General features: G+C 45.9%; 1 protein-coding gene across 4 annotated transcripts in view; it reads left to right on the forward strand.

Annotated features, from left to right (window-relative positions):
* Nucleotides 1–23,773, forward strand: part of LOC138488180 (zinc finger protein ZFP2-like) — a 289,886-nt gene extending 266,113 nt beyond the window's left edge. For all 4 annotated transcript variants that reach the window (XM_069614980.1, XM_069614978.1, XM_069614979.1 and 1 more), the window contains one exon: nt 20,762–23,773. In XM_069614980.1, coding sequence (XP_069471081.1) covers nt 20,762–21,618 — 857 coding nt within the window. In that variant the 3' untranslated portion in view covers nt 21,619–23,773. The remainder of the gene's footprint in view (nt 1–20,761) is intronic.
* Nucleotides 23,774–24,310: the final 537 nt, after the last annotated feature.

A 24,310-nucleotide genomic window follows, 5' to 3' on the forward strand; every position in this document is an offset into this window, starting at 1 on the left:
TTTAGTGCCGGTCACTAACACCACCCAGCACTCTCGAATCCCCACGATTATAGGTTACTATATACCTGTTTTTTCTACTCTCCTTCCAGACCTGGGTCCAATATCGGCTCGCTCCGGTACCGTGAGACTCTGAACCACGTCGGCCTCTAGGAAACTACAGCCAACCCACCCAGTGCCAGCATTGCACCGGTTATCCTGCATTTATTTTGGATTTCCCGACAGCACCCCTCTGCTACCCCAGCAGTAGGTAAGCTGTCCTTTAGATACACCATGTGGTGTATCACCTGGGCACTAATTGGCCTGTATTTAATACCTTTAGTACTTTATGAACAACCACCCGAGATCCTAACAGTTCTGTTTCACCCACAGACATCAGGGACAGCACCGCCACCGGTGCCTTTTCCTGACGAAGGCCAGCATAAAGACAGGCTCCAACCAAGCCACTTTCTTTGGCCGAAACACACCCTGTGTCACACCCTGTGTCGAACTACGTGACACAACTGTATCACTACCCTGTATTTGTCATACTCAAAGATTGTTGTGTGCACTTTTTGTTTACCACGCCTCAGACCATCCCAGTCTCAGGCTCGTGTTTTTCCTGTACCAGTGGGTTCTTATACCCCCTCGATCTGTAAGGAAACATGTATCCCGATGTAGTTTTGACCTCTACACTCCAGAGGCCGACACCTATTTGTGCTACTACTGTATAACTAACCTTGTCCGTTCGTCGATTTCAACCATCTTTCGTGCTTATCGGAAGAAATGTAAAGTAAATTGTTGAGCCACTAACTACTTCCTGTGTGAGTACATAATAAACACACACACAGCACTTTTGTGTCTCTGTTTTGGATCTCCTCATCCTGATTATTTGTTTATAATACGTATACCCACCTGGGTAAATCCGGACCCCGCCAGGTGCCCTATGATTTATAGTTCATCAGTTCCATCCACTCCAACCGTTCCACCGACACTCTCCCTTCCATCCACTCTGTTCGTTCCATCCACTCCATCTGTTCCATCCACTCTATCCGTTCCATCCCCTCCATTTGTTCTATCCGCTCTTTGCGTTCCATTTGATCCATCCACTCCGCCCAATCTAACCATTCCATCTGATCCATCCACTCCATTTGATCCATCCACTTCATCCATTCCGCCCACTTCATCCGTTCTGTCCTCTCCACTCTCTACTCTGCTATATCTGATACTCTTGATATCCTTGCCCCTGTTATGAGAATCCGCCTGAAGCCCAAAGCCAAATGTAACTCCTGGTATGACTCGGATCTCGTCACCCTTAAACGCTTGTGCAGGGTGGCAGAGAGGAAATGGCGTGCTTCATGTTCATCCTCTGACAAACTGGCCTGCCGCCTGCTCCAAAGGCAATACCGGCTCTCCGTTTTCACCAAGAAGAGAGCCCTTATCCAAGCCCGCATCACTGCGGCATCTAACAATTCGGCTGAACTCTTTAAAATCTGCAAGCAGCTGTCCAACTCTGCTGCAGTCTCTACCTCTCCTGTCCCCTCCCAGGCCCTTTGTACGGCACTGGCCTCTCACTTCATTTCAAAAACTCAGGACATCTTGTCCTCACTCTCCTCCCATCACCTCCCCCCCTCTATTCCCTGCCCATCCTCTGGCCCTTCTGCAGCCACCCCTCCTCTCTCCTGCTCTGCCTTTCCCCTTTTTTCTGCTGATGAGGTTTCGAGACAAGTCCGATCTATGAAAGTCTCGTCAACACAGGTCCACCCCTGCTCCTCCAAAACTATTAAGGACCACATCGACTCCTTGGCTCCTGCCCTTGCTGACTTCTGCAATCATTCCTTCGCCTCTGGAGTCTTCCCAGCCCCTCTCAAGCACTCCCTTGTGCACCCCCTTCTTAAGAAACCCTCTTCCGACCTGTCCTGCCCAGCTAACTATCGCCCTATCTCTATCACTCCTTTCCTGGGCAAGCTCCTGGAGAAACTTGCCATCTCCGAGCTTAATCTCCATGCTGAATCTGTTGGTAGCCTTCATGACCATCAGTCTGGCTTCAGAGCTGCCAGAAGCACGGAAACTGCTCTCTTGAACATCCGTGAGGACCTGCTCTCGAACCTTGACTCTAACATTCCATGTGTTATCATTTTGCTTGATCTCTCTTCTGCCTTTGATACTGTCAACCATACCATCCTGCTTAACCGTCTCCGTGATAACCTGGGTATCACTGGTCAGGCTCTGGCTTGGCTGACCTCTTTCCTCTCAAATCGACCCTCCCAGGTCCAACTGGGTGTAACGCTCACCTGACTCCCACGGAGGTGCTGGCCTGGTTCGCGCTGCTGTGACTTCTTCTAAGGTGATGCGCAGGGTTCGGAAGACGGACTGGACCGGGCCCCCAAATCTGGCTTGTCTGGCTCACAGAAGTATCCTTCTGTAGGCGAAAATAGGGGATTAACTGTCTGCGGGGTAATGCAATCGGCCTCCCGCTTTCCCCTCTCACCCTCCTCGAAACCCTTCTGTGATTCCCCGTAGCGTCTCACCTTAGGGTCTGGAAGGACGAGCTCTCCATCCTGCTTCTGATGCAGGGGCGCATTGGTATCCAGTTACTTCACTGGATTTTCAGATTGGTGAGAACCAAACTTGCTTGGCTTCCAGGTAAGTTTTTTGATAAGAGGTTCCCCTTGTGTCCATGCATTAATGTACTAATGCTAGTGTCTTTTTCCCCATAGGGGCCGGGGTACGGAAAGCCGGGGAACAGGCACCGACCCGAGATGAGAGGTGAAATCCTTGTAGAAATCAGGTAAGTCTTTAATGAGCGTTTTTTGGTAATGTCTTTTCATTGGCTCATTAACGCTGATGTCCTTTTTTCCCCTTAGGGGCCGGGGTCCGGAAATGCCAGGATGAGGCGCGGACCCGAAATGAAGAGGGAATGAATCAACAGGTAAGTCTTAACATGGAGATTTAGCTTTCCTTATTCCCTTCTCTCTCTCACCTTTTGTTCTTGCCTTTTTCTCCGTAGGCGCTGGGGCGTGACTGCGAATCTGGATGATCGCTGCTGAACATGGAGGCGCCCTGTAAAGGTGAGTGGAATGCGGCGCTGCAGCGATCGACGCAATGAGCTTTTAAATAAAAGTCTTCCTTTTCACGATTGTCGGCGAGATGTCTCCGGGATGCGGATTTAGCAGGTAAGGACTTTTCCTTCTTCTGTTCTCTTCTTCTCTTCCTTTGCAGGTGATCCAGGATGCTGGCAGGCGTGGCAGAAGTCAGGATGCAGGAGCAGACACCGTGAGCGTCCAGCTGCTAGATGCAGAACAACGCGAAGCATGTGCGGCTGATCGGGTGGGGTTTAAATACCCTTGGAAGAAGTTCCAGGTATGTATCCTTCCTCCAATCAGGTATGTATCCTTCCCTGACCACGCCCGGATGGTAAATTAGTCCCACAGGTAAAGTAGTTCCTTTCAGGCCTCAAGGAGGCCGGGATCCTGCAGCATGGTCTGCATCAGGTAAGTGCACCCAAGCACTCCCATAATGAGCCTGGCACCTATGGCGCCAGGACTGATGTCTTTTATGAGCCTGACTCTATAGGCGCCCGGACACTGTCCAAAGGGCCCCTATATGGGGTTGCTGGGTCTTTCCTTGGGGACTGGATGTCCGCTTTCGGGGACGCAGGGCTTGAACCGGCTCCCCGGGAGCGGACATCATGACAGCACTCCCCCCCAAGGCCCCTCCCAAGGTTGTTCCCTCCGGGGGTTTTGGTTTGTCTGGGAAGAGTCAATGGAATTTCCTGACTAATCGAGGTGCATGCACATGGTCGCTGGGTTCCCACGACCTCTCCTGAGGTCCGTACCCCTTCCAATCAATTAGGTAGAACAGTTTTGACCTAAACATTTTTGAGTCTAAAATGTTCTTCACTTCGAATTCGGGCTCTCCACCTATTAGAATAGGTTCTGGAGGTTTGAGTAGTCGGGTTCCGGGTACCACTGGTTTCAGAAGTGACACATGAAAAACAGGGTGAATTCGTATACTAGCTGGTAAATCAAGTTTAACAGCCACTGGGTTAATTATTGCCCTAATAGAATAAGGTCCCAGATATTTTGGGTTAAAAGTTCGAGGCCCTTTGAGTGGTAAATGTCTGGTAGCTAACCACACTTGATCCCCAATCTGATACTGAGGTGCTTCACTCTGATGTAGATCAGCATTCTCCTTGTATTTTCTCTTGGCTTGTTGTAAATGCGTAGTTGCCTCTTTGAAGGCTTGGGTAATTGTAGAATGCAGATGTTCTACTGCAGGCATTCCGAGGTTCTGAGGTGAGTCAAGGTTTGAGGTTCGAGGGTGATGCCCAAACAAAGTATAAAAAGGACTGTGGCCAGTTCCAGAGTGTACCGAATTATTATATGCGTATTCGGCTATCCAAAGAATGTCTTTCCAGTTGCTTTCAGATTGCTGTAACATACACCGTAAGTACTGTTCAAGGGTCTGATTTGTCCTCTCGGTCTGACCATCGGTCTGAGGGTGGTGACTGGTCGATAATCTTAACTCGATCTGCGCCATTTGACAACATCTGCGCCAGAAGTGGGAAATGAATTGGCTTCCCCGGTCAGAGATTAGTATAGATGGGAATCCATGTAGCCGAACAATATTTTCGAGGAATTCTTTGGCTAGGACAGAAGCTGAAGGTAAACCTTTCAAAGGAATAAAGTGGGCCATTTTGGAAAACAAATCCACAATTACCAGAATAGTATTGTACCCCGAACAAGGAGGCAGGTCCGTAATAAAATCCATTGATAGGGTGTGCCAGGGTGCTGGCGGTATGTCTAGAGGTTGAAGGAGACCGGCTGGTCTTTTCTTTTGACTTTTATTTTGGGCGCAAACACCACAGGACATCACAAAAGATTTAACATCTTTTCGCCAAGAGGGCCACCAAAATTGTCGGTTCACCTTTTCCTCTGTCTTGGCAATACCGGGGTGTCCCTCTATTAATGTATCATGATAACCGGAAATAACTAGTTTGTGTAATTCCTTATGTGGCAAGAATAAGCGTCCTCGGAAATAAGGTAAACCATTATCTATGGTAAAGTCTGATCCCTTTTGTATCCAATCCTATAAGGTTGTAGGGTCCAGGAGTTATTTCACTCTAGCTTGAATGTCTTCTAGCGTCTGTAACGAAGTCATGCCTAGAATCCTCTGTTCGGGAATTATTGATACTGGTTCTGAGTTTGTATCAGAATCTCCCATTCCAATTCGGGATAAGGCGTCTGCTTTGCTATTCTTGCAGCCAGGTCGATAGGTAATCACGAAATCAAATTCAGCGAAAAACAAAGCCCATCAGAGCTGCCGTGATGACTGAGCCTTGGCGGTTTTCAAATACTGTAAATTCCAGTGATCACTGTGACGGTGTGTGTCGAGCGCCAAGCAGATAATGCCGCTAGGCTTTAAAAGCGGACTTAATGGCTAACAGTTCTTTGTCAGTGATTGCATAATTAACCTCGGGTGCCGAGAATTTTCTGGACCAAAATGCTACGGGATGCAGTTGGTTGGTTTCGGGATCTCTTTGGGAAAGGACAGCTCCCATGGTTAGGCTGGATGCGTCAGTCTCGACGACATAAGGGAGATCTGTACGCGGGTGTTTCAATATAGGTGCGGAGGTGAACTTAGCTTTTAAATCCTGAAAGGCCTGCTCGGCTTCTTCAGACCATTCAAAACGTTTATTTTTCCTCAAGAGTGCAGTAATGGGTTGTACCACGCGTGAAAATTCCGTGATAAACCTGCGATAGAAATTGGCAAAGCCGAGCATACTTTGAACCCCTTTTACAGAGCTAGGTGATGGCCATTTGAGGATGGCATCCACTTTTCTTGAGTCCATTCGGACTCCTTTGGGTGTCAGGATGAAACCTAGAAACTCGACTTCTGTGGTATGGAAAACACTTTTCTCCAATTTAGCAAATAGTTTGTGTTGGCGCAGTTTTTCAAGTACTGCCCTGACGTGTTTTCTGTGATCAGATTCCGAAGAGGAGTACACCAGAATGTCATCGATATATACGACAACACAAACATCAATGAGTTCCCGAAGGACATCATTCATGAAGTATTGGAAGGCAGCCGGCGCGTTACACAATCCGAAAGGCATCACCTGGTACTCGAATAATCCGTATTTAGTACGGAAGGCAGTTTTGCATTCGTCGCCTTCTTTAACTTGTACCAGATGATAAGCCCCCCGGAGATCTAACTTGGTGTATATGCAAGCTTCCTTCCCCTGGTCAAGGAGTTCAGGGATCAGAGGCAGAGGATAACGGTTTTTAACCGTTATCTGGTTCAATGCGCGGTAATCGATACAAGTTCTAAGGTCGCCTTCTTTTTTGGGCACGAAGAACCAAGCCGAGGATGCCGGGGACTTTGACGGGCGAATAAAACCATTCGCTAGGTATTGATCCAAATATTGTCTGAAATGCAGGTTCTCAGGTTCGGTAAGGGCATAAATCCTGCTACAAGGGGGTTGTGCACCGAGCACCAGATCGATTTGGCAATCGTACGATCTGTGAGGAGGTAACGTGTTGGCCTGTTCCTTTTGGAAGACGTCCTGAAAGTCTTGGTATTCCGGAGGTAGTTGCATGGAGGCAGAGGTTACAGATGCTAGATTTATCTTCAGGTTTTCTGGGTAGCAGGTTTGTGTACAATCCGGGAAGGTTATTCTCTTAGCTCGCCAATCAATTCGAGGATTATGTGTCTCTAACCAAGGGATTCCAAGAATAACCTGAAACTGTGGAGCCTTGATTACATCAAACACAACACCCTCCCGATGGCCGTCGGGACCAATAAGAGTCACCTCAGTAGTGGAATGTGTTACCGGTCCAGAGGCAATTTCAGTTCCATCGACTGTGATGATGACATCTTTGCTGGTTTTAGGACGGAGAGGGAGGTTAATCCTAGAGACCAATTCACGATCCACATAGTTTCCAATAGCCCCACTATCGATGTATGCCTTTATTGCATGCAACCACTTAGGCTGTTCTGGATCTACGAGAACCATTGGCACAATGAAATGCGAGGTCTGAGAGTTAGTTTTCAAGCTCGGCAAGCGGACCCCTACGCTTGTCGGGCGGAGTCGTTTCCCGAAACAGAGTCTTCATGGTTTTTATCAGCGGCTCCTACCGCCTTTCGGGGCGGTTTTGCCGGGCAATCTCGTAGAAAGTGTCCAGAATTCCCACAATAAAGACATAATTTTAACTGTCGCCTCCTTTCACGTTCCTTTTGAGTTAAGGGTCCTTTAACCCCTCCAATTTGCATAGGCTCAGAGACATCAACTCCCTTGGGATTAGCATGGGTCTTGACCAACACCCGGGTCTCAAACCTGGACCGATCTGCTTTTCTGTTTTGAAGTCTGTGATCCAATTGGACCACTAAGTCTATATACTCTGTGCATTCTTGGGGCGGATTTACAACTTGGGCCAAGACATCTTTAAGTTCTCCGCGTAGGCCTCGATAAAACAACGTGACTCTTTTATCCCCTGGCCATCCCGTTTCCACAATTAATCTATTAAAGGTTGCAATATAGGATAGGAGGTCCTGATTGCCCTGTTGCAGGGATAGAAGTTCGTCATCCAGAGCCTGCCCCTGAGAGTGTCGAGCAAATAAACTTTCCATGCTTGCTTGAAACCCTTGAAAATCACGGAGAATCGGGTCATCTTGAGTATCCAGTGGAACTGACCAATCGGCAGCGCAGCCGCTGAGATATGACAATACAAAGGCTACCTTGGTCTGATCATTAGGGAAGGCCCCAGGTCAGCATAGGAAGTGCAAACGACACTGATTCATGAATACGGCGAATCGTTTGGGGTCCCCAGCAAAGCGTTCGGGTGGGGCCGGCGGCATGTTTCCAGGTAGATTAATCTGCACAGGGTTACTGGAAACCACAGGAGCGGGGTTCCCTCCGGAACCGGGTCGAGGAGTTTGCCCAGCTTGACCTTGCAAAAGCTGTCTGGCCAGGTCATCAGTTCTTTCCTTTGATATTATTAATTCCCTCCTGAGGGCATTAATCTCTTGACGAGCGGCATGTACTTCGGCCCGTAATTCCCCCAGTAATTGGGCCAACTGATCAGTCTCAGAACTTTCCATAGCGCCTGGGTGGGAATTTGTAATTGGCTTCGCGTTCTGAAACGCTCACCTGACTCCCACGGAGGCGCTGGCCTGGTTCGCGCTGCTGTGACTTCTTCTAAGGTGATGCACAGGGTTGGGAAGACGGACTGGACCGGGCCCCCAAATCTGGCTTGTCTGGCTCGAAGAAGTATCCTTCTGTAGGCGAAAATAGGGGATTAACTGTCTGCGGGGTAATGCAATCGGCCTCCCGCTTTCCCCTCTTACCCGTAGCGTCTCACCTTAGGGTCTGGAAGGACGAGCTCTCCATCCTGCTTCTGATGCAGGGGCGCGTTGGTATACTTCACTGGATTTTCAGATTGGTGAGAACCAAACTTGCTTGGCTTCCAGGTAAGTTTTTTGATAAGAGGTTCCCCTTGTGTCCATGCATTAATGTACTAATGCTAGTGTCTTTTTCCCCACAGGGGCCGGGTACGGAATGCCGGGGAACAGGCACCGACCCGAGATGAGAGGTGAAATCCTTGTAGAAATCAGGTAAGTCTTTAATGAGCGTTTTTTGGTAATGTCTTTTCATTGGCTCATTAACGCTGATGTCCTTTTTTCCCCTTAGGGGCCGGGGTCCGGAAATGACAGGATGTGGCGCGGACCCGAAATGAAGAGGGAATGAATCAACAGGTAAGTCTTAACATGGAGATTTAGCTTTCCTTATTCCCTTCTCTCTCTCACCTTTTGTTCTTGCCTTTTTCTCCCTAGGCGCTGGGGCGTGACTGCGAATCTGGATGATCGCTGCTGAACATGGAGGCACCCTGTAAAGGTGAGTGGAATGCGGCGCTGCAGCGATCGACGCGATGAGCTTTTAAATAAAAGCCTTCCTTTTCAGGATTGTCGGCGAGATGTCTCCGGGATGCGGATTTAGCAGGTAAGGACTTTTCCTTCTTCTGTTCTCTTCTTCTCTTCCTTTGCAGGTGATCCAGGATGCTGGCAGGCGTGGCAGAAGTCCGGATGCAGGAGCAGACACGGTGAGCGTCCAGCTGCTAGATGCAGAACAACGCGAAGCACGTGTGGCTGATCGGGTGGGGTTTAAATAGCCTTGGAAGAAGTTCCAGGTATGTATCCTTCCTCCAATCAGGTATCTATCCTTCCCCGACCACGCCCGGATGGTAAATTAGTCCCACAGGTAAAGTAGTTCCTTTCAGGCCTCAAGGAGGCCGGGATCCTGCAGCATGGTCTGCATCAGGTAAGTGCACCCAAGCACTCCCATAATGAGCCTGGCGCCTATGGCGCCAGGACTGATGTCTTTTATGAGCCTGGCGCCATAGGCGCCCGGACACTGTCCAAAGGGCCCCTATATGGGGTTGCTGGGTCTTTCCTTGGGGACTGGATGTCCGCTTTCGGGGACGCAGGGCTTGAACCGGCTGCCCGGGAGCGGGCATCATGACAGCGGGGTCTTTCCTGTCTCACATCTTTTTCTCTACCTGTGGTGTCCCCCAGGGTTCTAACCTCTCTGCCTGGCTGTTCAACCAGTATCTGGCACTTCACCCCCACCGCATCGCTGCTCTCTGCCCCAACTTTCAGTGCTATGCGGATGATACCAAGCTCATTTTCAGGCTACCCTCGGCCTCCTCTTCTCCTTCCCTCATCTCTGACTGTCTTTCTGCTATCCAGGAATGGTGTGCCGCCAACGACCTCTGCCTTAATGCCAGTAAGACCGAGATTCTACTCATCGGCACACCCACTCCCTCCTTCCCTGCAGCTCTCTGGCCGGCCTCTCTTGGCCCTCTGCCTGATTCTACCTGCAAGGCAAAACACTCTCCTTCTCTCCTCACATTTCTGACGTTTCTAAGAAGTCACACTTCCAGCTGCACCTCCTTAGAGGTATCCTTCCTTTCCTCTCCTTCCCCCAGAAGCTCACTGTCTCCAGAGCCCTGGTTCTCTCGAAGCTGGACTACTGTAACAGCCTCTATCTAAATCTGCCTGCCTCTACTCTCCGCCCTCTGCAACTCATCCAGAACAGGACTGCGAGACTTGTCCTTGGCCTCAAGCCCAGGGACCGTATCTCTCCAGGACTGAAATCGCTTCACTGGCTCCCTGTGGCTGCGAGGATTAAGTTCAAAGCCCTCTGCATTGTCCACAAGGCCTTCTGGGGCAAAATTACCTTCAACTCTCCCTTCCTAAATATCTTCCTTCTCGAGCACTTCGCTCTTCCGCCTCCAACTCCCTCAGGGTCAGCCGCTTCTCCAAGCAACGAGTTGGGGGGAGAGCTCTCTCCGCAGCAGGGGCCTCCCTCTGGAACAGCCTTCCTGCCTCCCTGAAACTTGAGGAGAACCATCTCCGGTTCCGGAAGCACCTCAAAACCTTCCTCTTTGCTTCTGCTTTCTCTCTCCCTCTCCCCTGCCAAATCACTGAAACTGTACTGAATCAGCAAATGGGCCACTCACCAATCTCGGTCCTTGGCCCAGCCACCCTCCCCTGCACTGCCTTCTTGGCAACACCTGCACTACAGGACTGTCTCTGTATCCCTACAGCCCCCCTTCCCAGCACTTGTCTGCACTTATCTTGCACTTGCCACCAGCTGGCCCTTATTATTTATCCTGTTCATTACTAACCCTGTACTGCACTTTCCCCTCTCCCTTTTCCCGTCCCCCCCCTACCCATGCACTTACACGATCTGAATGACACCTGGCCTAGTAGGATCGTTTTCTGTCTCCCCTTGTTTCCCCCTTCCCTGCCTCGTCGCGCCTTGAAACACTTGTGTATAGGCGCGTTACAAATGCCATATCATATCACTTCATCCGTTCCGTCCACTTTATCCGTTCCATCTGCTTTGTCTCTTCCATCCACTTAATCCGTTACACCTACTGCATCTGATTCATCCGCTGCATCCAATTCATCCGTTTCATCTGCAGCATCCATTTCACCCACTGCATCTATTTCGTTCCTCTCGTCCACTGCATTTATTTCATCCACTTCATTCCTTTCATCTACTTCATTCCTATCATCCACTTCATTCCATTCAATCGATTTCACTTGTTCTAAGTAGTTTTAGTTTTTGATTTTTCTCGCTCTGATCTCAATGCTGAATTGTTATTTTTTTAATGGTTTTTTTTTTTTTGATATAGCAACCTTGGGCGACTGTCTTTGTTGCTGTTCTCATGTTTGAGTTTTAAGAGTCGATTTTAGGGGAAGAGCCACATTTTCAGTAATTTGCGGAAAGACAAGAGGTCCTCAGTGAGTCGGATGTGGGGTGGAAGTGAGTTCCACAGAGTGGGGGCCAGGGCTGAGAATGATTTTCCACCTAACCTGACTGAGTTGGTTTTTGGGATCACTAGGAGGCCGGCAGAGCTTGATCTTAGAGTGTTTTGTGGATGGTAGGGTTTTAGTTTGTCCTGAAGATATTGATGTCTGGTTTTATGCATTGCTCGGTGAGAGATGCATAAGATTTTGAAGGTCACCCTTCGGGCAACCGGAAGCCAGTGCAGAGTTTTGAGAGCTGGGGAGATGTGGTCTCTTGGGCCAAGTGCTAGTAACAGTTTGGCCGCAGCATTATGTGTTCTTTGTAGTTTAGTCAGGTGGTACGCATGGACTCTGAGGTAGAGGGCGTTAGCATAGTCCAGTCTTGACATAACAATTGATTGGACCGCGGAGAGTCTGTTGGGAAAGGTGAGGTATGGAAAAATGTACCTAAGAGTTTTGAGGTGGTAGTGGCAGGACTTAGAGACGTTGTTGACTTGGCGCGAGAGGGTTAGCTCAGAGTCTAGGGTGCATCAAAAGTTTTTCACTGAGTTTGAGGGTGTCGGGGAATTGCCCATGGCAGGTGTCCAGGGTAGGGGGTGCGGAAGAAGTTCGGTGTTGCCACATACCATTACTGGAAATGAGATACGATGCCCAGCTGTTCGATTTGGAGACCAAGGAGGAAGACGTTAGGTTGAAACTGGATGAACTGGAAAACAGGGAGAAGAGGAATATCCTGTGGGACCTGAACCTTAAGGAGCAGAGAGGAGAATCTGTGGACGATGTGGAACGGAAGGTACAAGGTATTGTTAGTCCTGTTTGCAGCGGAGGGTGGTAAAGAGGTCATCTTCGACAGGGCACATCGTGGTGGAGAAGGTTGGGAGTAAAGGCCCCCGGTCAGTAGTGATCCATTGCCAACGCTATGTAGAGAAAGCTGTAGTGCTGGACAGAGCACATGAGGGGGACAAGATTTGCATGTTTCCAGACCTGTCAAGTTTCACTTTGTCTAGACAGAGGGAATGCTGGTTGCTCATGACATAGCAGAACGGGTCAGGTGCAGATGGGCTTACTTATTTGCCTTGATATTTGAGGTAAAGAAAGTGGACTATAGGGTCACCTCCTGCATGGAAGCCTCGCAGGTTCTTGACCACCACACAGAGAAAGTGCAGGCAGAGGTAAACCTGGCCCGAGGAGAGGAGAGTCGAGATCCATCCATGGGCCTTGTTCCCAGAAGGATGGTACAGGGGGGCGAAAGTTACAGAGGCTGGGTACACTCGCACTGGTGAAGTGACACTGGGGACCTGGGCAGAGCTTGCTTATGGAAGTCAGAATTGTCGTTTTAAGACTTGTTGTTAAAGTTAATTTCACATAAATGAGGATGGCCGAGCGGATATTGCAAAGGCAGGAGCAGGGTGGAGGATACTTCACCTAGGTGCCCATTGGTTACTGGGTGGCTCGAGGAGGGAAGTTAGGGTGTTGTGTTGGGAGGTGGTGATTTGAGGGAGGGGGTGGGAGGTGCAAGGGAAGAGCACGATTTGGGGGATATTTGAGGGAGGTCAAAGAGCCATGGGGTGTGCTGGTTACGTGTAGATGGTTTTGAGTTATATGGGGGGTTCACAATTGCGGGGATAGACCATCGGCAAGTGGGGATAGTAAGTAACCTCCGGGTGAGGACACTGAATGTGAAAGGCTTGAACTTTCTGACAAAGCGGGTCCTGGTTGCACGTGAATAGGTTGGGCCTGAATATTTTGATGTTGCAGGAAACAAGACTACGGGCAGGGGTGGAAAGGCGCATTCCTTTTGTGCTAATTGGGCAGGCTTGTGGGCATCAGGGGACTCAAAAAAGGGGGCCCTGATCCGACTAAGCAGATTGCCCCACCTCCATGAAAAGTTTCTCTTGAGGCCGTAAAGAAAGCAAGTGAATGTAATGAGCATGCCATTCTAATATTCCTCTCCAAATCCCACCTCATTGCTTCCTTTTTTAACATATCTACAATGTTGATTAGCGTGTAATGAGACAGGCATTCTTTGAAAGGAATATGCCATCTTGTCATTAACTTAGTACCTTTATTGTACCATTGAAATTTAGAGAGTGCCAGGGATGTCTCAATTTCCCCAACCACCCTCTTTAAATTTGGATTTAGTGATTGGCCCACCCTAATCTTTATAAAATAGGAGGCAAACCTTATCTGGGCTTAAACCGTGACTACCGAGATCCCCAATTCCATCCGCAAGCCACTATTCGGTGTGGCTTGCAGAAGGCCCACTAATGTTTTCATTGTTCTGGAGTTTCTCTCATTACAGTTAGTAAAACCCCATATCTCACTCCCATAGGTCATCAAGGAGCGGACCTTGGCCTTAAACACACCAAGGCACTTGTCAAGCATGGGTCCGCCATACATATGATAACATCTGAGAAGGCTGCCCAACCTAGCTGCAGCCTTCTCTGCAATGGCTTCAACAATGGCTTCAACATGCCTTACCCATTGCCCATTCTTTGTGAACAATATGCTAGGGTACCATATGATTTTACTACCTCAATCACTTCTCCCCCAAGAGACCATTTAAATTATTCTCTTCCTTTGCCAAAGACCAAGATTTTTGTCTTTGCTCTATTCAGTTTCAATCCGTGGGTCATGAAATATGCCTCATTGTGGGAGAGGCTCTGCAGGAGTCTTCTCTGTGTTAAATCCAACAGGGCAGTATCATCCCCATACATTAAACACCCAAAGTTAAAACCATTCAAAGTTCGGGCATTCACCCCTTTTTCCAAACTGGTTAAATTAAAATCAAAGACATATAAAATAAATAATATTGGGGTCAATGGACATCCATGCTTCAAACCCTTGTCAATGTTGAATGATTTTGACAATGACCCATCCCATGACACACATACTGAGGCAGATGTATTGTTGTAACAAAGTTGTAAAAGATTTAAAAGGCCAGCCGGCATTGTCAAAGCTGCTAGTTTTCCCCATAGCTTGTGTCTAGGATAGAATCAAAGGACTTCCCTAAATCGAGAATTTCCTTTGGCAGGGTAAGTAGAAGTAGAGGGTGGCTTATTAAACAGATATTGATATGGATGGGGTTGGGTTTCCAGATTTAAACTTGCATTATAAAGCGACGTAGGTGAGGGTTCTGATTCCCCATTTGAGGACGGACCATCAAAAACAGTGAGTTTACCTGTAAAACGTCCACCTGCGTCCACCTGCGTTCTGTTACGGTGGGAGAAATGGCTGTGGGCCCTGAGAGAGAAAATCCCAAGAGGAATTAGCATAGTATTCGCGGGGTGATATGACATATTTGGAAAGGGCACTCAGGTATGAACGGGGTCACATCGTGGACATCCCCCTTGAGACATCTGTGGGCTTCACTGGTGAGGGATGAACTACCGGATCCACTGAGGTTTCAAGAGCGGTTTGAGGCCGGTTTAGAACGAGTCGGCCAATTGTGGGTGAAGGGGAGTATATGTATATTCAAAAATTCTGAGACGTCCCTGAGTATTGGGAAGCTCTCAGTCTTCTTGTATCTGCAGTTGAAAGGGGTATTGACTGCAAAGAAATGGAAGGCCCCGATTCAGAGGAATCTTACCTGTACAGAGAAATCCTTGGATGCTCGTGTGGGAAAAAAAGGACTGATTTCGGGTCTAAATGCCACTTTGTTAGCTGTCAAGGGATGGTCTATGAAGGAATTGAAGGGTACATGGGAAAAGCAACTCTGGAGGCAAGTGGACAAGTCTCTCTGGGTGGCAATGTGCAGAGGTGCTATAAAACATCCATAGCATGCTTATATAAACTGCACAGGATAAAACCTTTACATAGGTGACAATATGATCCAGTGCCGCGCTCAAAGATGTTTGCTGGGGTGAGCCCGGGTTGTTGGCGGGGGTTGTGGCCAAAGGGCAATCTACTGGCATTTATGGTGGGCCTGTGAGAAGGTCCAGATTTTTGGGAAAGAAGTCTTGGGATGGATCAGAGTGGTGGATGGGATTGATGGACAACTGGACCCTATACTGGTACTAATCCGATTGGAAGAAGATGGGGGAGGTTAAAAGACTCTACTGGCTAGCGCTTGTCTGGTTATTGCATGGGAAAGGGACAGGTTGCCGTCTGAGAGGGAGTGGGTAAGCAAGGCCAAGGAGATATACCTGCTGGAAAAATTGCTTCTTTGGTAAATGATGTGGGAACCTCCAGAGAAGGGGAATGGTTCTTTTTCTTAGGCAAGTAAAGGGATACCAGTGGATCACAATAGTGCTTAGGTGTCGGAGTGATGGTTTAGGATAATTGTATAGAAAGGAAGTAGAGTAGAAGAGCTTTCCTTCCCCCTTGGGGACATGTCTGTGAGCCTCTAAGGGTATAAAAACTTTGGGGGAGTTCCCCACCTGGTTGGGATGTGTGAAGTGTTGGCTATTGACCATGGCATTTTGGAAAGATCTGCACTCGGGAGGGGTCGGGGGTGCATTAGCTGACACATGTTTGTGTGTCTTGTTTTATTGTGCTTTGAAAAATGAACATAACTTTTTTTTTAAAAGGAGCCCAAAAAAGTAATTCTGCTTTAATAAAATATCAACAGGGAAACCATCCGACCCAGGAGCCTTTTCATTTTTTTGAGACTTTATTGCCATTAATACTTCATCTGCTGTAAATGTGTGTGGAAAATCTCTAGTCGTGGTTTAATAGCCTTAACCAACTGTAGCAGAATCGACCAAGGAAGGTATGGCATAATGGGCTTTGAAATGCTCAAACCACACAGAACCTGGAATGACAACTGCTGACAGATCTATGTCTGTGCTCCCATGTGAGACACGTTTCCAGTATTTTTTCTGGTTGCGTTCATTAACTCATCTCACCTTTGTGCTCTTTGCTTCTTTTTTAGACTTAATCAGAGACTTGTATTCTGTCCTCCAGGGTTTGACTAGATCTGTTTTGTCAGTGCCATTCCATTTGGTAGCTTTTAAAAAAAAATATTGGGCCAATTTATAGTAGTTATCAATCCATCCTTCCCGGGCTGGGATGTTTACATCCCTATTTTTTCCCAGGTTTCTCCGCTCCAGGATCCAAAAAGAAGTGCATGGGTTGACTGCCCCTATTAACGAAGTCAACATATTGATTGAGGAAAAAGGGAGTGAACTGGATAACCCAGCCCTTTAAGATGAGTAGCAATTAACCTCGAGATGGACAGGGATGCAGATTTGTATTCATACATTAATAATCGAAAAGGCTCGGTAGTTGGCAAAAGGAAGACTGTTTTAATATCAATTATCTAAAACAGGGAGCATAACGAACATCAATATCATACAAGTCTGGATGGCGAAGCACGGGCTCTATCTTAACGACAATAAGACAGAGCTGCTCCTCCTGGGCTTGCCCACCAACCTGAACAAACTGGACGCGTTATTCACCTCATTCAACATTGACGGCAACATAATTAAAGTCGCTAATGTGGTGAAAACACTAGGAATCTATATCGACTCAGCATTTACACTAACCAGACAAACTAATGCCATGGCCTCCTTTACCGCCTACACCTGTAAGCTTATCACGGCCTTCCGACCCTACCTGACCACAGCCAATTGCATCACAATAGCTAGAGCCTTAGTACTCTCTAAGCTCGATTATTCTAACGCACTCTATCTTGGCACTTCACAGCAAAACCTCAACAAAATGCAAGTTATGCAAAATAACGCCACCCAAGCAGCTTTAAATATGCCAAGGAATCTTCATATCTCAGAAACCAGGCTCACATTAAAAGGGCTTAACATCAATCAAAGAATAGCATACAAAACATTGTCCCTCACTCATAAATGCCTCTCCAACCAAGCTCCCATTTACCCATCCAATACCATCTCACAACACACTACAACACGGCCTACCAGAGCTGCTATGAGGCACTGCGTCAACATACCTAGATTTAAGCAACAACGAGCAGCCGGGATTAGCTTACCTGTCCTCGCGGCTAGAAACTGGAATGCCCTCCCTCTCTCCCTAAGAGAGGAACCTTCCTACCACCTATTCTGGAAAAAGGCCAAAGCATGACTCCAAGAGCAAGACTCCAACCCATTTGTTTAACTGTGTCACTTTGGTAAATATTGTGTACTGTGTAAATTTGATGTATATACCTACATTTGAACCACCATACGTTCACATAATGTATATTTGTAAATGTTGTATCTTATTGGTTCTCATAACATGCCTGTACTTTCTGTAACATGCAAGATCAGCTCCCAGTTGCCTAAGGGCTCGGTGCGCTCTATAAATAAATAAACTAAACTAAACTAATCCAGAACAGGACTGCGAGACTTGTCCTTGGCCTCAAGCCCTGGGATTGTATCTCTCCAGCTCTGAAATCTCTCCATTGGCTCCCAGTGGATGCAAGGATTAAGTTCAAAACCCTCTGCATTGTCCACAAGGCTTTCTGGGGCCTGGGTCCAAAATACCTTCAGCTATCCCTCCGCAAATACCTTCCCTCTCAAGCTCTTCGCTCCTCTACCTACACCTCTAACTCCCTCAGGGTCAGTCGTTTTTCAAAAAAAACAAGCTGGGGTAGATCTATCTTTGGCTGGGGCCTCCCTCTGGAACAGCCTCCCTGCCACTCTAAAACCTGTGGAGAACCATCTCTGGTTCCGGAAGCACCTCAAGACCGTCCTCTTTGCTTCTGCCTTTGCTCCCCCTCTCCCCTGCTGATCTGTTCTCTCTTGGCATCGTGCACCTGGCCACCCTCTGTCCTCCAGGCCCAGGTACCTGCTCACCCGGCCACCCTCGCGCACTGCCTCTGGGCCACCCCTTGCTCTGGAGTCTGTATCTGTACCCATACAGTCCCCCCTAGCCCCCTTTTCTTCCTGCACTTATCAGACCTACCCTGTCTTCTGTCTTAAACCCAGCACTTGCCACTTGCTGGCTGCACTATCACAGTTTGTTGCCTTTATTATTTATTATTATTTATCTGTTTCTCCTTTGCTCTGCACTTTCCACTTCTCCCCCCCTTCCATGCACTTTTCCCCTCCCACTCTCCCATTCACTTGCGCATTCTAAATGTCACTGGGCCTAGTAAGATCGTTGTTTTGGTCTTCCCTGTTCCCCTCCCTTGCCTTGTCGTGCTCTGAAACACTTGTGTACGAGCGTGACAGAAATAAAATATCAATTCAATTCATTTCTTCATTTGAATGACGGCAAAGGATGCTGGCGGTGCATGAAGCGGCTCGGACAGTGGGCCAAGGAGCCCCAAAAGGGAGGAGAAGAGGGAGTGGTCGGACCAGGAGAGGGGAGTAGTGACCGAATTAGAGATGGGGATGTCACCAGAAATGAAGGCATCCAGAGTGTGTCCGGCTTAGTGGGTCAGACCGGAAGGATGAATAGTAAGTGAGAGGGAGAGAGTCACAGAGGTCACAGAACCATGAAGTGGCTGATTCAGGAGAGTCGAGGTGGATGTTGCTGTCCCTGAGGAGGAGGAATTTGGAGGTAAAGGTCAGGAGTGAGGAGGTGAGATTGTCCCATTCAGAGAGGAAGAGAGGGATAGGGCCAGGGGGCCAGTAGATGGTAGCGAGGGTGAGTGAAGAGAGTTGGTAAGACCACAAGCATATGGCGAGACATTCAAAAGAGCTGTAGGATTGAGTAGGTATGATAGAAGCAGGGACCCACTCAGGGAAAATCAGGGCCACTCCACTTCCAGGCCGGTTGGGCCTAGGTTTGGAGAGGAGTTTGTAGACCTCAGGAAGGAGAGTGTCAAGAACAGTGACAGAGCTGGCATTGAACCACGTCTCAGTAAGAGCGAGGATGTCAAGGTCTTCCAGAAGGAGACTGATGTCAGAGCAGTGATTGACAGTAGAGCAAGTGTTCAAAGTAGCTAAGTGAAGCTGATTACCACCTTTGAAAGTTTTCTGAGGAGGGATACAGGGGTGTGGTACTCCCATTGGTGGTGGTGGAAAGGTTAATGAAGAGGAAGTTTATGAGAGAGGGCAGGCACCGGTCCAGAAGGAGAAGGGTAGGTTGTATTTGGAGTGGCGTGATAAAAATATATATATTTTTTTAATCCTGCCACTCCAAGTATGGGGAATGGCAAGGTTACAGTTCACTTAAGTTCAATCACGAGAAGAGAGCAAAATCAATCAATCTTTCTTGAACATTTTCTCAAATGTGCTGAAGCCATTGAGTGACTGAAACATGCCGCACAAAAACCGAACATCACTTGGAAAAGCTCCATCTGATACAAAGCGAAAATCGATATCAAGAGCTTCTGAAACAAAACAACAAACTGCAGCACGACTTGCCAACCTGAGGACAAGAGCAGCTTTCTCCAGGGCAAATGAGATGCCAGAGCAAATTGAAGCAAGACTTGCCTACAAGAGAAACATCCTGCAGGGCACATGAGACACCACTCGATCAGGACACGGGCAACGCTGGGTACACCTGCTAGTATTTTATAATCTTGCTTTAGTTATCTTCAGCCCCAAGCCTATCTTAGACAATGTCCAAATATGGGAATGCAGGCATTTGGGTTAAGGCTGAAGATAAATCAGCTACAAATACTTACCTTAATAGGACCACAGCTGGGACTCCCTAAAAAGGACAGATATTGTCATATGTGTCAGAATACTACATACCCTGAGACAGCTAAACACATTTCTACTGAATGTAAGACATTGGGCCCAGAATATATTAATTTGTTGGGACCATTTGTATATGATTATGAATATATTAAGAGTGACCACTTCTGGGCCAATTGCCTTAATACGGATAGCCAAAAAGTTCACATTGCCATGTACCAGCTGTGGTTAATTATTAAAAAACGCCTAGACAGTCTAGGCGTTTTTTAATAATTAACCACAGCTGGTACATGGCAATGTGAACTTTTTGGCTATCCGTATTAAGGCATTGTAATAAGAACCAACTGTCAGAATGAAATGTTGTCAATTTAAAATAATCTGCTCTTGATGAATATTTATACGGTATTTATTTATTGGTAAAATGTATACGATGTGTATATTGTGTATGTTTTAATGGAATAATGCTTTAGATATACAGTGTTTTTAGGGTTTTGTAAAGTTTCTTTGAAACTAAACAAATAAAGAATAATAATAATAATCTTGCTTTTTAGAACATGTTTTATAAAGTTGCCATTCTAAAAATGTCTCTTTTCCTTGATAGATTGCTTTTATGGCTCTGATCCGAATAAAGTCTATATTGATAGAATGTTTAATAGTATTATTGGGTGATTTTGTTAAGTGCATTTCAGAGTTTGTGTGGCTTGCTTGACTTTAAGGAAATTCACACCATGGCCCTGCTTGGAACATCCTAAAACATATGACCACTTTGAAGGTGTGTTTGCAGTCAGTACTGTGATATACAATGTAGCATTATTCGTTGCTACATTTTTAGTTATCTCTTTTGTACAGTAAACTATTAAGTTCTATTGTTCGACTTCATTGCTTTGAGAAACCAAACTAATACTTTGACTCTCTTTTTAATACCACAGGTGATGGAAACATGAAAAGAAAAAGCAAGGTTGGAGATTTTATCAAGTATATTGAAAACAGCATGCCACAAAAAGCTTCATCAGAAACGAATAACGTGAAAGTGGTCCAAACTTTTATGAACGATATGGACTCAGGAATTCAGCAGTTGGCAAAGAGCAATCTTGGGATAAAAAGTGAAAATGTTAACGCAGCTGAAATAGATTTTGTTACCAGAACACATTCCACCTTTCATCAAGGACCCAATGAAGGACAGTTATCCAAGAAACATAATGAAAGTGAAAATAATTTATGGAATTCCCAAGTCTTTCTAACTCATGGAAACGCACAGAAGAGCTGGGGAGCACTTACATTGCCTGAATGCGAGAACGATTTCATGCAGAACACCAGTTATTCTGAACATGACAGAATGCATGCCGAATTGTCACTTGAAGAAAGTTACTATCAGTGCAAGGAATGTGATAAAAGCTTCAGTCAGAAGGAGCAGCTCATTTGTCATGAGAGAACGCATTATAGAAAGAGACCTTATCGTTGCAATGAATGTGAGAAAAGCTTTAGTCAAAAGCATCGTCTTCTAGGACACCAGAGGACACATTTAGGTGAGAGGCCCTTTCAGTGTGCCAAATGTAAGAAAAGGTTCAGTTGGAAGGAAAGTCTTCATAGACATTATAAAACACATACAGGAGAAAGGCCTTTCCAGTGTGCTAAATGTTCCAAACGTTTCAGTCGGCGAGAAGGCCTCATTAGACACCAGAGAACACACATGAATAATGATCTTCCAATAAAGGACGAGGCGATAAATACTGCTCCCACATGCAACACTGAGCCGAGTAACTTCATGCGGTGGGACTCATTGTAAAACGTCTTAACCACATATCGCCATGCAAACAGATGGTGCCAAGATTTGGTATTCATGATTGAAACAGTGCTGCACCTTCAGAATTGATAACATCCTTGCTTACTCTTCTTAGTTCATGGCAATCTCTGTAGTGAAAAGTCACAACAAAACTACAGGGCTGACAACTGTGCACTGGACATTGAAAGTTAAAAGGAAACAATATTCTACTACTTGCAATGAAGACTATTTTCCTATAAGATGCTGACACAGGAGCAGGTTGATTACAGTCATTGTAAGCATGCACAATTCTCCATGAAATCTACCAGTATTGTATGCTTTATAAATGTCATTTTGTGTGGCTTGAATTTATAAAATGAGCTTGTCTGACATTTCTTTTTTAAACCTGTTTTTCTATCATTTGTATTAGATCCTCATATAGTGCCCAGCACTAATTGAATTGTTTCTTGACATTTAAATACCATTCATTATTCGTATCCAATTTGCAAGCACTCATTTTTGTATCAACCTCACATGGATTAAAGATCAAGTCATCCCTGCTGTGTCAAACATAAATTTCTGCTAGACACAGATCTCTGAAGCTGGCTACTTTTCAGTAGTTTTTCTCGCCATTTGAAGATAAAACTTTTCTTTCTCGACAAAAAGCTCCTTCACTGAAACCATACGGGGTTGTAAAATCCTTTCTCACCCTCACATAGATAGCACCCAGGAGTCAATCATAGGAGATCAATGCATTCATGAATTAATATTATGTGAAGGAACTCAAACGTAGATAAACTTTCACTTACATGCTTTTACTCATTTCATTCAGGCATTTTTTTAGAAATATTTGAGAGGCACAATAAACGTTTCAGGATCAGTACTTCCAAATGAAAAGCAATATAACAGAACACAAATAATATACTTGTATCAATATCTGTGTCTTAAGTTATGTGATGGAATATGGATACATTAGTTTATTGCTGTGATTCTCTCACAACTAGGTGGAGCATTGGCAATAGTACAATAGATTAAATTAACTTTAAAGCTGACCATGCTCTTTAACACATTATAGAGTTATCTTGGTCTACAAGGGGAACCAGTAAGAAAGAGAAGTATGCAAAACAAGGATGGAGGAGGGGCTTGTATTTGGAAAAACAGCAGATCTTATAATGGGCAATATCTTTAATGTGGATGACCACTTCAGTCGTAGCTTGAAGATATCAAAGATAACATAGCACCGCATTGGAAATCAAGGCCTGTCCATGTTACTTGAAATCCTTTACCGAAAGTATGCTACTCTAAAATATGACATATTAGACAGCAGCATCGGGAAAAACGGATATTTAAAGAGAAACGGGAGACAAAGCCAAAATATGAAAAAGTACTTCATCTGAAAGGTGACATCTAAGTAATGTGTGGGTATTTGTGGGTGGAAGATTGCGCTCATATTTGTAGTGCTCTTGCGCTGAAAGTTATGCAAATGCCAGAGGAAATATTCCATTTTCGCTGTACATCCCGTTTTCAATTGTTTGTTCCTACTTTTCCGTATAAACGGTATCCTTGTTAGTTGACATGGTACAGTGATAGCCATAGAAATGTTAAGCAAGCTGGAAGAGGTATCTGCATTAAATATTGAATTTATATCTAACCTATCTCACAGAGGATCATGCCAAAGATCTCAATGTTTATATCGAAGGAGGATGAAAGATGTTGCTAAGTATGATTGTCAGGATCCGCTCATCTTATTTACTGTGCTACATCACTTTTTGGCAACTAATGTTTGTTCTCTTGGCTAACTCAATGTCAAACGTATTGTTTAATTTAAATTTAGGATTAAACCACCTAGATTTGGACCCTAGAATGCTTTGTTTCTTCAAAATGTCTGTTACTGACAGTAAAACAGGTATGCAAGTTTCTTTTGCCAATTATCTTTACATTGATCTAAAATATATAGCCTCATTTTTAATCATAATGGGGTTAGGGTTGAAATGTGTAAACTGCATTCTTTGCCCTGTTTATGCTACGCAATATTTCGACCTGCTTTTATAAAATGATAAGTCCTTCCTGTTTTATGTTCATGTAATTGTAAGTGGTCTTCCTTCTGGGCGAAACCCTGGCTCACCTGTTAAGGATGTTTGTGATTTCATTTGTTTTAAATTTGGGACATTCCAAGAAATTATGTTTATGGTGTATTTTTTTGTTATGAATTTTTATTTTACAATGTGACTGCCTGCTAAAAATCATATTTGTCTTATGACAATTATGCTTCACTCCTAATGATTTTCTTTTTACTACCTTTCACATTTGGATCAGTATCACTCATTCATCTGCCTGGTAAATTTATTTGAGTAGTTAGTAAAGAGTAGCAGAAAGGCAGAAGCATGTAACAGTGCATGTACGCTGTCCCAGCCTACTCACTGATGATCACAGTGCAGATTGCTGCACCACTCACATTCCCCCTGGCTGCTGTGCTTTTGCTCATCAGCAAGGTGTGTGCTGTTTTTGAGATTCTGTCGCAATCTCTTTCAGTTGTCCTGGTGACCTAGCTTTTATTATGAGGTGCGTGCATGAAAGTGAAGGCCAGGATAGTAGAGCCCAAACGCAAATGGCTAAAAGAAGTACATTGTTACAAGGGAGATGATGCACTGGCCATATCAGTCAGCTGCATTGTTTTCTGGGGCATGCGTCTGAAATTTGCCATGACACTGTAGAG

The sequence above is a fragment of the Ambystoma mexicanum genome, chromosome 9 (assembly GCF_040938575.1).
Source record: "Ambystoma mexicanum isolate Mex_15411 chromosome 9, UKY_AmexF1_1, whole genome shotgun sequence".
Taxonomy (NCBI): domain Eukaryota; kingdom Metazoa; phylum Chordata; class Amphibia; order Caudata; family Ambystomatidae; genus Ambystoma; species Ambystoma mexicanum.